The sequence below is a fragment of the Humulus lupulus genome, chromosome 6 (genome assembly GCF_963169125.1).
Source record: "Humulus lupulus chromosome 6, drHumLupu1.1, whole genome shotgun sequence".
Taxonomy (NCBI): domain Eukaryota; kingdom Viridiplantae; phylum Streptophyta; class Magnoliopsida; order Rosales; family Cannabaceae; genus Humulus; species Humulus lupulus.
The window spans coordinates 3,639,645-3,654,802 of NC_084798.1; the positions used below are offsets into that span (position 1 = coordinate 3,639,645).

Sequence of the window (15,158 nt, forward strand, 5' to 3'; positions counted from 1 at the left end):
ATAAAGATGTTTGTCCTTGATCTTGAGACTTCACATACTCCAACCTCGCTTCTTTTCTTTCAATGCATTCACAATAATTTGTAGTTCATGAATTTGAGGGAGAATGAGCTTATCATCAAGAAACTTAAATTTCATATACTCTATTGAGTAATAATGAATTTCTTTGTACCTTCCTCTTCCGCTTTATATTTCTTTTCCAAGGTCTCCCAATTCTCCTTGGCGCTCTTGGTATTGTTGTAGATATCATAGATGCCTACTAATACATATCCACGTGTATCATGTTTATTATTCTATTGGTCATTCCTTTGTCCAGTAAGCCATGACTGTTATGTTCGGTTCATAGCCTATATGTATTAATAAGGCAATGTAACTCTGTAATGTACTAGTTTTTCATTCATTTTTTGAACTTGATATACAGATCAATAAAGCTATACTTTTCTCTTTAAGTTGTCTGAGGTTACCAGGGAGGGAATTAGAACAGTTGTTTTTCCTCATTTGTTTCAGCCATCTTTGAACGTGAGAGAAAACTGAGAGAGGTTAGAGGAAGAGAACACATTGTGTTCTTGTAGTGTACGACCACTTCGGGTCCAAGAAGAAGAAGGTAAGGTGAGTCATTTCTTTGGTTTTTCTTTGGATTACGGACCTTAGACATGTCCTTAGAACCTCTGTTTTGATTGTAGAAGAAAGCAAGAGAAAGAAGGGAGTGTTTTGAGAGTTCGGTGCAAGAATAGCCTATACAAAAATAACGTAAGTCCGAACCTACTTTGCGTTGATTTTTCTCTTAGATTCTGAGTACCAAATTCATGTCGAATGGTTTTGTTGTGTTCATAGTGTTTTGGACTAAGTTGAGGAGAAGAAAGAAAACAACAAGAACCGACCACAATAAGAGGTATATATTCAAAGATTTCCTTCGTAGTTTTATGTTTCCGATTGTTCTTTTTCGCTTCCTTATCGTGGATATGAATTTTTGAGCTGTTGTACATGGTTCTAATCAGTTTATTGGGGCTAGAGACACCCATTAAAGTGCTAGGGATAGTTTTATAGGATAAATCTTGAACTTTGAGATGTTTCGAGGATTGTTAGTGCTTGTGGGTGATGGGTATGCGCAGTCCATTAGCATTGCCGGTGATTGGTGGTGGAGACCGGTGGTGGTGGTGACGGTCAGAGGTGGCCGAGGTAGTGGTCTTGGTGGTGTAGGGATGAAGTCGTGGTGGCCATGGTGAGGAACCTTGGGTCCAAGCATAGTCGAGTTGGTCATGGAGGCTGCCGTGGGAGAGGGAGTCCATACTCAGGTGGTCACGTGCATGAGCATGCATGTCTTGAACTGGTTACTATTGGTTACCAATTTGTAATCAAAGGGGACAAAAAGTGGTATTTGGTCCCGAAACTTTAGGATGTTACTGCAAGGCTTGGGATTAGGTATTCTAAGATCAAAATCTGATTATTGAGAATTAAGGATAAAAATTCCCTAGTTAATTGTTCGAGTATAATAATTAACAAACTAGGCTCGGGAATTATTATGTAAGTTTCAAGAAAAATTCTATGTTTGGGAGATAGATTCAAAGTTTAGATTTGATAACTTAGAATCTATGAAATATTTTCAAGAACTTAGAATATTTCAATTCGTGCCAGGCCGGGCCATATTTGAAAGAGTAAGCCCATCACGGCCCATGGGCCCGGCCCATGTCGTGCCGTGCTGTGTCGGGCCCAAGTCGGGCCGGCCCACTTTCCTTATTCGGCCCCACTTTTAGGCCCATTTTATTATTGGCAAAAAATGTGAGAATGAGAATTGAACCCTCTACCTCCTCTTTAACAACCAATAAGCTCAACACCAATCCAAATACATATCTTTGTTAAAATTATAGTTTTATATATTTTTATATACTTTTTAACAATATTTTGCACAAAATTATATCAAAGATAATTATTAGAATTCGAATACCTAATAATAAATACTACAAATTTTAACTCACAAATCTTAAAATAAATTAATATAATTATAAAAATATAAAATTGAGAAAAATAATAGACTTTTATAATAATTTTAATTTATTGACAAATAAAAATTTATTATCATTATTAATGTCAAAATATCGGGCTTTTTATCGTGTCGTGCTTTCGGGCTAGTTTGTTTATGCTTTCGTGTCGTGCCTTCGGGCTTGTCGTGCTATGCTGTGCTCAGGCCCGTGCCGTGCCAATTTTCAATTCGTGTCGTGCCTGGCCCAAGCCCATATTTTTTCGTGTCGTGTCGTACTCGTGCCTCCCAGGCTCGTGCTGTGCTAGAAAGCTCGGCCCATATTTACAGCTTTATGTATGCATCACTTTGATTTAATATTTTTTATTTATTTATGGTTTTATTTGTAAGTTTCCTTAATTGATATTTACTATGTATAAATTAAAATATTAATTTGTAAGAGATCAAATTTATTCTAAGATAACTCTATACTTTGCACATTAACAAAATTTAAATTAAAAATGACATGTGTGTAATAAAAATATCATCATAAATATTACAATAATAATTAAAAGGTTTATAATTAGAATATTTTCAACAAAATTTTACTGTATCATTAATACAAATTTATATAACATTTATTATTAAAAATATCATAAATTATTTTTCATGACACTCTTTTACAACATTAAAAAAAAATAGCATCTTAACTAAATTTTGACGACATTGAAAAACAAATGTCATAAATATTTTATCGTCAAAAGTACATTTTGTTGCACAAACACTACCAACACATATTGCTCGTGTACATTTTTTTTCTCTAAAATATGCCAACAAACAAAAGAAAATTCAAATAAATAAACATATCACAAATCTTTTATAATCAATATACAAAACACATATACATAAAGTTTATGAATTTTCAAAATATCATAAATCTAAGAAAAAACTAACACGAAATATATATACCCTAAACTTTAATTTGGAGTATCGATGTCATGGAAATGGCTAATGGAACAAGAAAATTTTGAACATACTTGCAAAGCATTCAAAAAATATTTATTTTCTTTAGTGGTGTATATATGGTCAGATTTTTAGAGAATCAAAAATCGAAATGTGTATCTTATCTGTGTTTTCACCACTTGACACGTGGCAGTCATTAGGGGAGGAATTACTGTAGACTGGCCAAACATGGATGCCTCAAGTAAGGCCACACCACGAGGTATGTCCTCGAGGCGCGGATATCTCCAAGCGAGACCACGTCTCGTGGTCTAGTTCCAAGGCGTGGATTCTAGATGAGGCCATGCCTCGATGACCATTCTAGTGGCCTTCTCGCCTTCTTCATTTACCAATCCTCCAGGTCTTGAATTTTTTCCTCAGGATCTAGAGGGACTGCCAGGTGTCAATCATTGCAGCTATGGGCCACCAGAAGATTGTTTGAGTTGTGGAGAGCTTTGAGTTGTGGTGTAGAGTTCGTACACTCGACAATCGATATTTCTCACAACGTCGCATGACATGGAGAAACATGCAGCCAATCTCTGACACCGTCAGAGTCCTGTTCCCCATAAAGTTGGTGAGCAATTTTCTGCAATGGGCCTCGTGCAATCCAACTGTGCCCGCTCTTTCTTTAGTGCAACCTTTTGTATTAATTTAACATTTAATGCCCCAAATAATTGGAGAGTTTGTATTAATTTCCCATTAATGACCCCAGCCCCTATAAATAGGGTTGAAGTATCTCCTTGTAGGAGGTTGAGATTTTTGGAGAGAAAACTTAGTAACTCAGAGCACTCTAAATGCTACCTGAGAACCACCATTGAAGCTTCAAGCTCACTAAATACTAAAGACTCGTGGACTAGGGCTCTTTTATAGACTAAACTACGTAAAACTCATTGTGTTCTTTTCTTCTAATTTCTTTAAAGTTCAGATTAGGTTGATAACGAAAAAGGCAGTCAACATTGTAGAAACTTAATACTTTTAAGAGCACAGATTACTTCATTTGTTACTAATTGGTTTTGAGTTGGAATCTCAAGCTTCTTCCCATACACCTCATCATCCTAGCTACTTTCTAAACCACACTCCACATTCTAACATGTTATCCGAGCCAAAGAAAATTTTAACAAGTATCGATCCAAATCCAAAAATGAGAGTCAAAAGACCCACTTGTGATTCTGGGATAGTGAGCCGAAAAGACCTAAAGAATCATTTGCGATCGAGACGTCCAAGTTCAGTGAGCAATAATAGTTAGGGAATCTCACATTGAAAGTATGTGGAAACTTAATACCATTTATAAGATTTGAGCTACTTCACTCATTACCAATTGATTTTGAGTTGGAACTTCATCCTAGTTACTTTCTTAACCATTCTAATAGAAACAAAGAAGATAATTGTACAAGCATAAATGATAAATGAGGAACTAGAATTTTCTTTTTATGAAAAATCATTATGGTGTATAAAATTTAAGCCTCTTTTGTTTGCCCTTGAATGAGAAAACTATGAAAAAGATGGTTATAATATTGTATCTGTTTGAAAGTACTTTCTAGTTTAGGTTGAACTCGAAAACTATGAAGGATTATGTGTCCTGAGTCAAATAAGTTAAATTCTAATATACTAGTTAATTCCTTAATTCACATATTATGCATTTAACTATACTTGAATAGAGAAAAATCCGGGAAAATTTAAAGAGAAAATTTAGAGAGCATAAAAGTTGCAAATGAAATAAGTTTTGGTTACTTTACTTGTGAGCTAGCTAAGATATATAATCAAAGAGAACAATACAGAGTCAGCTACAGAGAATGGCTATACTAATATACTGATCAATAGGCTACTTTTGACCCACCCATGCCACAAATTCGTCCTTTGGTAGTTTTCGATAACAATTTCTTGATATATGCAATGGCTTTGTCTGCTCCAACTAAGTTTTCCTTAGTTGAAGATGTAGATTTCGATTTCACTTGTATAGGAATGACAATCTCATCAACCAACTCACCATCTTTCCTAAATTATATGTATAAATATATATAAGCTCTAAATTATTAAAACTAACACAATAATAAAACAACAAGAGAATAACATAATAACCAGCATTTACATTATTAATTCAAATTACTAAATATTGAGATGAGATATTTTGTTGAAAATTAATATTGCATTGATGAGATATTTTAGAAGCATATATTTATTTATGTAAGCAAATTCTTATAAATTCAGAATTTTAATTTGTATAAATTTTAATTTTTAATCTTAGAATTATTTAATACAAATATAGAGTAATAAATGATCATTGAATATATTATTCCAATTGATCAGTCAAAAAACTTACTCACTCTAAATCAAAATATATATATAAATATAAATATACATATACATGTATATGTATATGATAAATTACATATATACCTGATCTTTGATGCATCGCCTCCAGCAACACCAGCTACTTTTGTTCGAAATAAGTACGGTGTATGGAGATGGATACTCGACATAGTGCGAAAGGCTCAGTTCTAGCAGAATTCATAAAAGAAAGCAAACCAATAAGAATTAGTGATTTTATGAATTCTCGTTGAGAAATGCTAACTGGTTTCAATAGTGTCCAACACCATATGAAAGTGACATTCTATTATTAGTTTCACATAATTTAATTTATTAATCAATATTTAGTAAAAACACCATAAGTAAAATAACAACACTCATTCTTATCTTACAATAAAGAGATATTCTCACAAAGTAGTTCTCAAAACAAAAATAATAAATAAGATACCCTGAATTTGCTATATATACATCCAATGTTTACTCATCTTACGCCTATTTACATTTAATTTATGGATTGATGATTACAAGAAGGTTTAGTTGTCCTCTTTTACAATAGCCTGATTTTGCTTTAGTTTAATTATTCTCTGATGCCTCATCACTTTCAAAAGAGTTAAATTTTATCTAAATTAATGGCAATAGAGGGATGGCAATAGTGTATGTTACTTTGGTTTTATCGGTAGAAGTGTCTTTTGTTTTTGCATTGAGTTGAGAAACAATAAGTATTATAATTAGACAATGGGATATTGAGAGGGGCAAAACTCCTGCCTTAGCAAGTCAAAGATCAATCTTTCTTTACATCTTTTCTGCTATTTTCTCCCTCATTTCATTCCTAGTACTTTGGAGTTGTTTTCAAAACCAATACCTGACATGTGAATAAAGTGTGTATATATTACTGAAACTACAAATGTCATAATAATTTGAGTTCAAAACAACTATAAAAGAGAAACAGTGCACTAATATAAAAGAGAAACAGTAAAACTATGATATTTTTGCTTATCTAGTAAGAGCACTAACCAACCCTTTTTTTTTTTGGGGTAAAAATAAGAGAAAGGAAAAATATCAAGTTCAAAGAGAAGTATTCCATCCAATAGATGGGGGGGAAAAATAAAGCATATTCTAAATACAGAAAAATACAAAGCCAAATTAAAGTACAACACAAATATAGGATCACACACAATTTTGCCAAAACAAAACCACTGTAATATACTTATAGCAATGTCTGGCTAAAACCTTGAAAGAGCAAACCCATTGGGAAAAATCTCTAGAAAGGAAAAAGAGTACAATCCTGGAAAATCTGAACTGTTAGTCTAAACAACAATTCAAGACCCACAATAATCCAGCTTGATGTAATCGTATCAATCGAAGACCATTGTCTAGCTTGAAAGAAGATCAACATCTTTGTCAGTTGACAATGCGTGTTTCACACTTAAATACCTGAAGATTAGTCATTTAGATTAAATCATTTTTTTAATTATTTAATAATGAAGAATAGAGTGAAAACAATATACTTGTCTATATGTACATTACTAACTATTCTTAATCACTAAGAAAAAATGCAAGTAATCACATATATATAGATGTGCTATCAAATTTATATATATATATATATATATATATATATTTATGCTGTGTTGTGTGTATATGAGTGTGTACCGAGAAAATTAATAGTATATTCAATATATACATACAGTACTTACTGTAATTAAATTTCAAATAGTAATAATAATATATTGAAATGATGAGATTTGTGACATGCAGTGGATATAGTAATAGACGTGTTAACAAATTAATGATGTATCCAGATTAGAGAAGTTTAATGCAAAATGAAAAGAAAAATGCTTACGTACTTTTTGATATTTTAGTTCTCTCACCATTATATCCAGGCGTTGGATCAAACTCCGCTTTCATATGGGTAATCCCCTTGAATCGCAATATTGCGATCTTTCTCTCAACATTAGCATCGTAGTAAGATCCTCTTACTTTTTTCTTTCTCTGGCTGTTGCTAGATTCCAGAGCTGAGATGCTATATATTTAAAATGTCATTAAATTTAACAAAATTAATATGTTGGTTTTTAGTCATTTGTCTAATAAATGATCAAACTACCGCTTGTAGATGATGATCAGGGGAGGAGTAAATCATCTCTATTTGTGGAAGGTTACGATAATGGTATATTTTGTTTGTCTAAATTCAACATCGATAAATATAATCCGAATAATAATAATATCACTATTTGCCTATGGAACCCTATGAGAAAGGAGATGAAGAAACTCCCCACTCCTCTTCCTCCTTTGAATTCTTATTGGAAGAACAAGAGATTCCGAGTCGGAATAGGGTACGATTCATTAACAGATGATTTCAAAGTGGTGGTGGTTACCAAACCATTAGATATATTTAAAGGTCGAGTTCTCAAATCTTGTCCTTTTGGTTTGTTTCACACTAATTTTGGTCCGGCTTTAGTTTATTGCGAAATAATAAATAGAAAACAATTCCATTGCTTAGGTTGTTTCCTTACTCTTCTTTAATTTACAAGAACTATGATTGTTCCATTGTCTTGAATGGCTGCATTCATTGGAGCTTGACTTATCTAGATCCGGACATGGAGCAATGCAAGTTTGGGATAGTTGCATTTGATTTAAACAAGGAGACTTTCAAGCTCATAAAATCACCTCAACAAGAAGATCGTGTTACAAGTCTTGAATCTAGGCAAGTTATAAGTACATTATGTGAAAACCTTGCATCCATGACTCATGGGACACCAGGATTGATTGAGATTTGGGCAATGAAGGAGTATGGTGTGGAAGATTCTTGGGTCAAACAAGTCAACCTTGACTTGTCTAAATGCTCTATAGAAACTAGTAATAATAGACGACCACCTTTTCTCATGCAAGTTTTTTCATGGATTAATATTCATCATCATCTTCCATATAAAACTTCTTTTTATCCAGTTCCTCTCGGCTACAATGGTTATGTACTCCTCTATTCATATTTTTTTGGTTTGTATTGGTGTGATTTGAAACAAACACTCTTGTTTATGTATGTCCTGCAATGTCCGTGATTGGATTTACTAATTTTGTTGAGAGTGATTATGTTTTAAATTATTACTAGGAGAAAGAAAATTGAGTGAGGTTTTTTTTTTAAAAAAATTATTATTACAAGTTTCCCGTTTTCTCATTTTTCTATGTATTTTTTTTATTATATATATCACAAGAATGTGACATACAACTATTGATACAATTTAATATCGAGTCCCACATATTTAAATTTAATAAAAATTATTATAAAATATCGTTAACCAACCATAATGTAGCATATCATGTGGTATTAGACACTTTAAAATGTCAAATAGCAACACTCATATATTATCTTCTCATTCTTCCTTTAGTTGCCCATTCCTTTCTTTATCTTTTTTATGCATATAAAATATGAAATTTGTTAAACAGATACAATAAGTTGAGACTCAATCCAATTCTAAAAGTGTGTATCCTGTAAGAATCATATAATCGATGGAGATCTCAGGCAGGTCAATAAAAATTGTTGCTATGTTTATTTTAAGACTATTTTTTTACTGGGATCTCATTTTGTCGAAAATTCTCCAACAATAAACAAATTTAGAAATTTCTATTGTTTATTTATTTATTCTTCAGCTCGACTGTTGCATGTGCCTTTTTCAGGCACTGGAGCTTCTTCAACTAGCTGAGCCAAGTCCCTCTCCCAGCTTTTCATTTGCTCCTGGATTGCAATAGAGTCGAGCTAAATTGGGCATGTATCTTGGGCCTCCATGTTGTAGTGATATGCGGCGTCCTTGTGGGGCTGCATTGAGAGCTGGCACACTGGGATGAGGGGAACCCATGCACCGTACGTGGTCCAGCCCTCGTTTGGTATTTTCGTCGAGTCGTTTTGTTGGCTATGAATCTGATGACAATAGATGCTCTTTTACTCTCTTGGCTAGTTGTGGTCCCCCTGGAGCTGAGTACTTGAGCCGAAATGATGAGAAAAGTTGACTAGATTAGATGAGGGATTGTGAAAATAGAGTCTAACCCAGGTTTGGTTCTCAGCTGCATAAGGACCCCTTAATTAAGATGTAGTTGAGAGTTGAGATTGAGACCCGCATATAACCTCTTTTTCTCACAATGTTACTTGTGAATTTCTTTTAGTTTTTCCAGCAACTAATTCAATTGTGTTATATATCAATTTCTTTGCCTATTTAGTTGGGAGCTAAATATATATAGTTGAGCTGGTGATGAGATGAGCAGAGCACACCATATATTATAAAAAGGTAACAAAATCTGATCAAAGACTGGTTTGGTGAGGTGACCTGGTACATGGACTGAAAAGGAACAATTTAAAAAGGAACAGAAAAGAAAAATCTCAACAAATAATATACATTTGAAACAAGTGTGAGTGATCAAGCTTTAGCTGCTGCTTTCTCAAGCTCTTCAAGTACCTTTGAGATCTGCCCAATAACCAAATACCACAAAGATTATCCAAATAATGTTTAGTTACGTTCAGAAAACAAAAACAGAGCTTTTAAAAGCACATATATTTAGCTTAAGGCCACTATTGATATTAAATACAAAAAAAAAAAGAATTTATTATATATTTATATATAAAAAATGCAAACAAATTGTAAAAGTATATAGTTTTACAGAGAGAAGCTGTCATTAATACCATTAATAATTACCAGGTTGAAAAGATAAAAGAAACTTGATCATCATCATCATCCTAACATATGCCAAACAACCTAGAAGTCTAGAAATTGATACTTGTTCGATGCACGAATCTTCTGAAAAAAAATGTTTTGCAAACTAGAAGTCTGGAAAGGTGAAGAGTTTCTAATTTAGCAAACAAAGTGTTATTCTCTGAAGAACGTCTTTCTTCTCCTGTTTTCCTACCTTTGAGAATGTCTTTCATAGCCACACAATCATATACCTTCACATCATTCAAGTTTACAAGTCTTTCAGTCTTAAAAAAACAAAATAGATATTATATTCTCTTGCAACTTTCTAACTTAAGCTTGTTAAGTTTTATAGGTCACAACTTGATAGAGGTTGGTCTGGCCATAAAATTACTACATCTAATTTTTTCATAACCAATTACTTCAAATTGAGAAGCGAAACCTACAAAAATAATTCTAATTGCATAAATCACTTGACAATTAAATATGTCAAAATATATACTTAAAAGGATCGATGAAACAAAGAATTTGTTTAATAATGAAACAAATATTAGTATACTTTAAGAAAACAAATAAAAAAAACACGTGGAATAGTTTTTTTTTTTGTTAATAAGAAAAGTATCTACTATATAAATTGTGATGAGTAGTCACTCACTTTTATTATATATTTTCTTAGATTTCACATGTTTTTTGTATATTATAAACTACCTTTGAGGTTTTTTTTTTCTAATGATTATGTGAAGTCTTTAAAATAGATTTGATAATAGATTTGATGATTTGGAAATATATAATGAAATCAATATGATTTGGGATAAGGTGTGGTCATGTAGCTTCCACACAAGATTCAAACTGGTAATGGAACAAAACACATGATCCAAAAATGTATAAATCCTGGATTAAATTGTATATAACTGGTGCAGAGAGCTGCATAATCTAATTTTATACTTATGTAAGGTCCATAGAGGCCAAAATGCAGACACAAATTTCTCTCAAAACACCAGTATTCTGAGAAAATAAACTCTCCCATATATAGTTTTCGCCCTCAATCTATCAAAATACACAGCCTTTATTAGGAATGAACAAGATTACACATTGGAACTTAATAGCAATACAGGACCAAATCAGAATCGGACAGCTCATTGAGTTAGTTTTAGTTTTTGTTTTAGTTTCCAAGTAACAAACTGCAACATGTTATCAAGAGTCTCCTCCAGACTTAATTGAAACTTTTTTAAATTAAAAGCGGACTTACCAAGGGGAAAAAGCATCATAAAATAATCATATGCTGAAAAAGCCCCAAGGCAGTACCCATATATTCATGAAACTAAGAAAATAATACAAAGTCAGAAATAAAGAAAGACGTATAAAACAAACTAAACTAAACTAAACTAAACACACAACTCAAGCTCACACCACCAAAAAGCAAACAAATTGAACAAATATAATCCTTGGACACAAGTACAAAGTGGTTATTCACATGAGGATAAATCAATTCAAACCGACGAAGCCAGAAGCCACCAGCTTGGAGAATCCAGAAAAGAGGCATGAGAAGCAAGAACATCAACCACGCAAGCCTCCTGAATATATATATATATATAACAGAAATCAGTTGATGATAATAATGATCAGCTATAAGAATGATTGCTTTCCATATGGTTCCCAAAGCAAATAATTTTAAATTTGCTGATCAAAAAATAATTCTTTATATATCCAGCTCTGGTTTCCTCATGCTTCAAAAGAATCTGTAATATTGACAAGTCATTTTTTTCTTTCTTTGAAGTATAAATTGACTAGTTTTTTAAATATGAAAACCCCAAAGAGATTATATAGCCGATGCAAGAAGCTGCAATAAGGCATTCCACAATGTCAAGAACATTCTAAGTATTACCATTCATGATAATGTCAAAAGTAAGAGAACAACATTTAACTAACAGTAAAAAAAAAAGCTGATCGATCAGCAAAATACCTGAGACAGTAGAGGATTTTGAATAAGTGTATGATGGATCTTTAAGCATGTTTTCGATGTGAGAAACTCGAGGACAGTCCTCAATCTCCACCTTTCTTAAAGAGGTTAAGAGGTTAATTCCCTCCGGCGAAATTAACAAATTGGGGCACAGCTTGATTGAAATTGTCTTGAGCGTTTTGACTTTGCTGATCCAACTCGGAATTTCCTCTAACTTGTCACAGCGCCATATATGGAGTTGCTGCAGGCTGGTCACTTGTTGAAGTCTTTCAAGATGATCATTTATATCAGCAAGATGATCCAATGTCACAGAACGGAGGCTGGGAAGGGACTGCCACATATTATGATCACCATCGGGCATATCAATGATATGTAGTGCCCTCAATTTAAAGAGAGTAGTTCGTTTGAAAGGCTCCCAACTAGTGTTCTGCAGCACTAGTAGTTCTTCTAGACATGGAAAAGGAGGCATGGAAGTCAGTTTGGGGCAATTCTCAACAACCAATTTAGAAAGACAAGTAAATGTAGTTTCTTCTTCAACATTTTCTGATGCACCTTTCCTCCATCCCTTTAGCTCTGGCAAATTAGTAAGTTGAAGCTCTTTCAAGGATGGAAACGGTGTTTTTGATTCAATTGGCGATGATTTTTCCAAAATGTATTCCAGCTTCATTAACTCATCTACTACCAATACTTTAAGATTAGGCAAGCGGTCAAGTGGCGGTAGGCAATGACATCCATTGCATCTTGATAAAGATAATTTGACAAGATTTTTGAGCAATAGAAGCCAACGTGAAAACTCGCTCCCACCATAAGCAGATATAGATAGTTCTCTGAGATTTGGATGTGGCTCAAGCTCTTTCAGTGCCGTCTTATAATCAGCTTCATTAACAGAAGCGTTAATATCCCAAATCAAAATTAAAGATAGAAGATCTGTTTTGTGTTTCAACTCTGCTTCTTTTGTTTGATCACTCTTCGGACAGCTCAAATTTTTAATTTTGAGATTGCCTCCCAAGTGGATTAGATTACGTAGTTCGTCGAGCTTGCCACCTTTGTTTGAGAGAGAGCCAAGGCTATTACTCAAAACAAATTCTGATAATCTTCGAAGTTGAGATAGTTGACGTAGTCTTTGCGGCATATGAGTCAAACAATAACAAGACTCATTTTCGAGATTTCTTAGGTTGCTTAACATCGTAATGCCTCTTGGCAATGCTTGGAGATTGCTGCAATGATTGAGTTTCAGAGTCTGCAGGTTTTTTAGCCTACTAATAGAACTCGGCAGTGACTTGATATTCACATTTTGAGAAAGATCCAGATAACATAGATCTATCAACTCACCAATAGCATCCGGTAATATCTTAATTCCAGAATTGTGCAAGTCCAACATTCGTAACGACTTGAATTGTAGAATTACATCACAAATAGACTCACTTGATCTGCATTCAATTGGCCATCGAAATTGCCTAGGAAAAATCAAACTATGAATCTCTTTTGATTCAGTTAATGCAGTTGGAAACTGCCAGGATGAGTCGAAATGAAAATCTAACGATGCATGACTAAGCGAACCATCATTAGACCTGTGGTCCTGTAATCGTAAAGTATCATAAACTTTCCCAGCCTTTTCCCTTGCAAGATCATACATTAAGTTTTGCATTTTGCATTTTGTTATCTTGCCCAACTCGTCCGTCTTAGTTTCTTGAAAGAAAGATCTTCCAAGTAAATCCATAAAAGAATCATAAGCTACTTTCTCGAGACCTTGCTGCCCTCTCGGATCTATAAATCCATGCGACGTCCACAAGGATATGAGCGTCCCTACGTCAATTTCATAATCTTTAGGAAACAGTGCACAGCAATTAAAGCATTCTTTCAACGGAGATGGCAAATGACCATAACTCAACTCAAGAACTGCTTTAACACCAAGAGCAGTTGTTGTTGTTGTTGTTGTTGTAACATCTTTTAATATCGTTGGAAGCTCCTTATCATGGAACGGCTGCCACTCTGTTTCTGGATCTCTAGTAAACAACATACTTCCTATTGTCCTTATCACGAGAGGGACTCCCCCACACTTCTTCGCAATCTTTCTTCCAATTTTAATTTCTGGGTCAGTTGGATGTACTATTTGCACAAAGGCAACTTCCTGGAATAGCTCCCAAGACTGATCTTCATCTAGTATCTGTAACTCATGTCGATGCTTCTCACCTGTAATCTTTGCAACTTTTTGAATACGAGTAGTTACAATAATTCCGCTCCCATGTGCACCGTCTGATAGCAAGTCTATTAGCTGCTTCCATTTGACTTCATCCTCGTTCCACACATCATCAAGAATGAGGAGATAACGCTTTCCTCGCATTTGTTGACGAAGAAGAATTTCGAGTCGGTCAAAGCCAAGGTCTTCTGGCCAATTACCGGTTACAGATTGAATAATATTTTCAATAATTGCTTTCACATCAAAGGCGCCGTCAGTGACAACCACCCAAGTTTTAAGATCGAAATGAGATTCAATCTTGTCGTCGTTGAAAATGAGTTGAGCAAGGGCTGTTTTTCCTAATCCTCCAATACCTATAATGGGAATGACCAATGGATTCTCTTCCATATTCTCCTCCAACAACTGCTCTATGATTGCTTGTTTCTCAGCCTCCCTCCCGACAACCACATCTTGAGGTACAAAAGAGTGAATTGGCCTCCTCCGCTCTCCATTTGCAACTCTGATCCCATTTAAAAGATCTTTATAACTCCTCACTTGTTCATCAATTTTTTCTGCATCAGTAAATTTACACGTAGGGATAAAGGAACTCCCTCACATTTTGCAGCAATGTCTCTCCCTATTTCTTCCCTTTCTTGGACTTCCTCCCTCACAGTTTGACTTGTTCAGTCAAACGATCCAAACAATAGGATTGATCAACCTGCTTTTTACTGGTGGTGGTGAGTAACTGTAAGACACAGCTGCCCCTTGCACAGCCCTTGAACAAGTCTTTTAACTTGTGCCGATCAAGAGGATCATCCTCCACCATATTATCCATCACAACGAAGCATCTCTTCCCGCTTATTGTTCTCTGGAGTTGCCTCTGCAATCGATCCATCGGAAGATTACGAGCTGGTACACCTGCACCTTCAAGTAGCCGCATGACAACCTTTCTCGTATTACAATCATCTCCCATGAAAACCCATAGACGCAGATCAAAATTTTGTTGAATCTGATCATCTTTGTAAAGATTTCGAGCAAAAGTTGTTTTTCCTATTCCCGGAACACCAAAAACAGGAATCAACC

The 15,158-nt window shown here is 34.2% G+C and overlaps 1 protein-coding gene across 1 annotated transcript; it reads right to left on the reverse strand.

Moving 5' to 3' along the window:
- Positions 1-10,974: 10,974 nt before the first annotated feature.
- Positions 10,975-15,048, reverse strand: LOC133783656 (putative disease resistance protein RGA3). Its single transcript, XM_062223303.1, has 3 exons — positions 14,769-15,048; positions 11,900-14,647; positions 10,975-11,510 (listed from the first exon to the last, which is right to left on the reverse strand). The coding sequence occupies exons 1-3, from the start codon at positions 15,046-15,048 to the stop codon at positions 11,494-11,496; spliced, it is 3,045 nt and encodes a 1,014-aa protein (XP_062079287.1). The 3' UTR covers positions 10,975-11,493.
- Positions 15,049-15,158: the final 110 nt, after the last annotated feature.

Coding starts and splice junctions, on each gene's coding strand:
- LOC133783656 (XM_062223303.1), bottom strand. CDS start 15,048: ATGGGAGATGATTGTAATACGAGAAAGGTTGTCATGCGGCTACTTGAA. Junction 14,648..14,768: donor TCAATCCTATTGTTTGGATC/GTTTGACTGAAC, acceptor TTACTGATGCAG/AAAAAATTGATGAACAAGTG.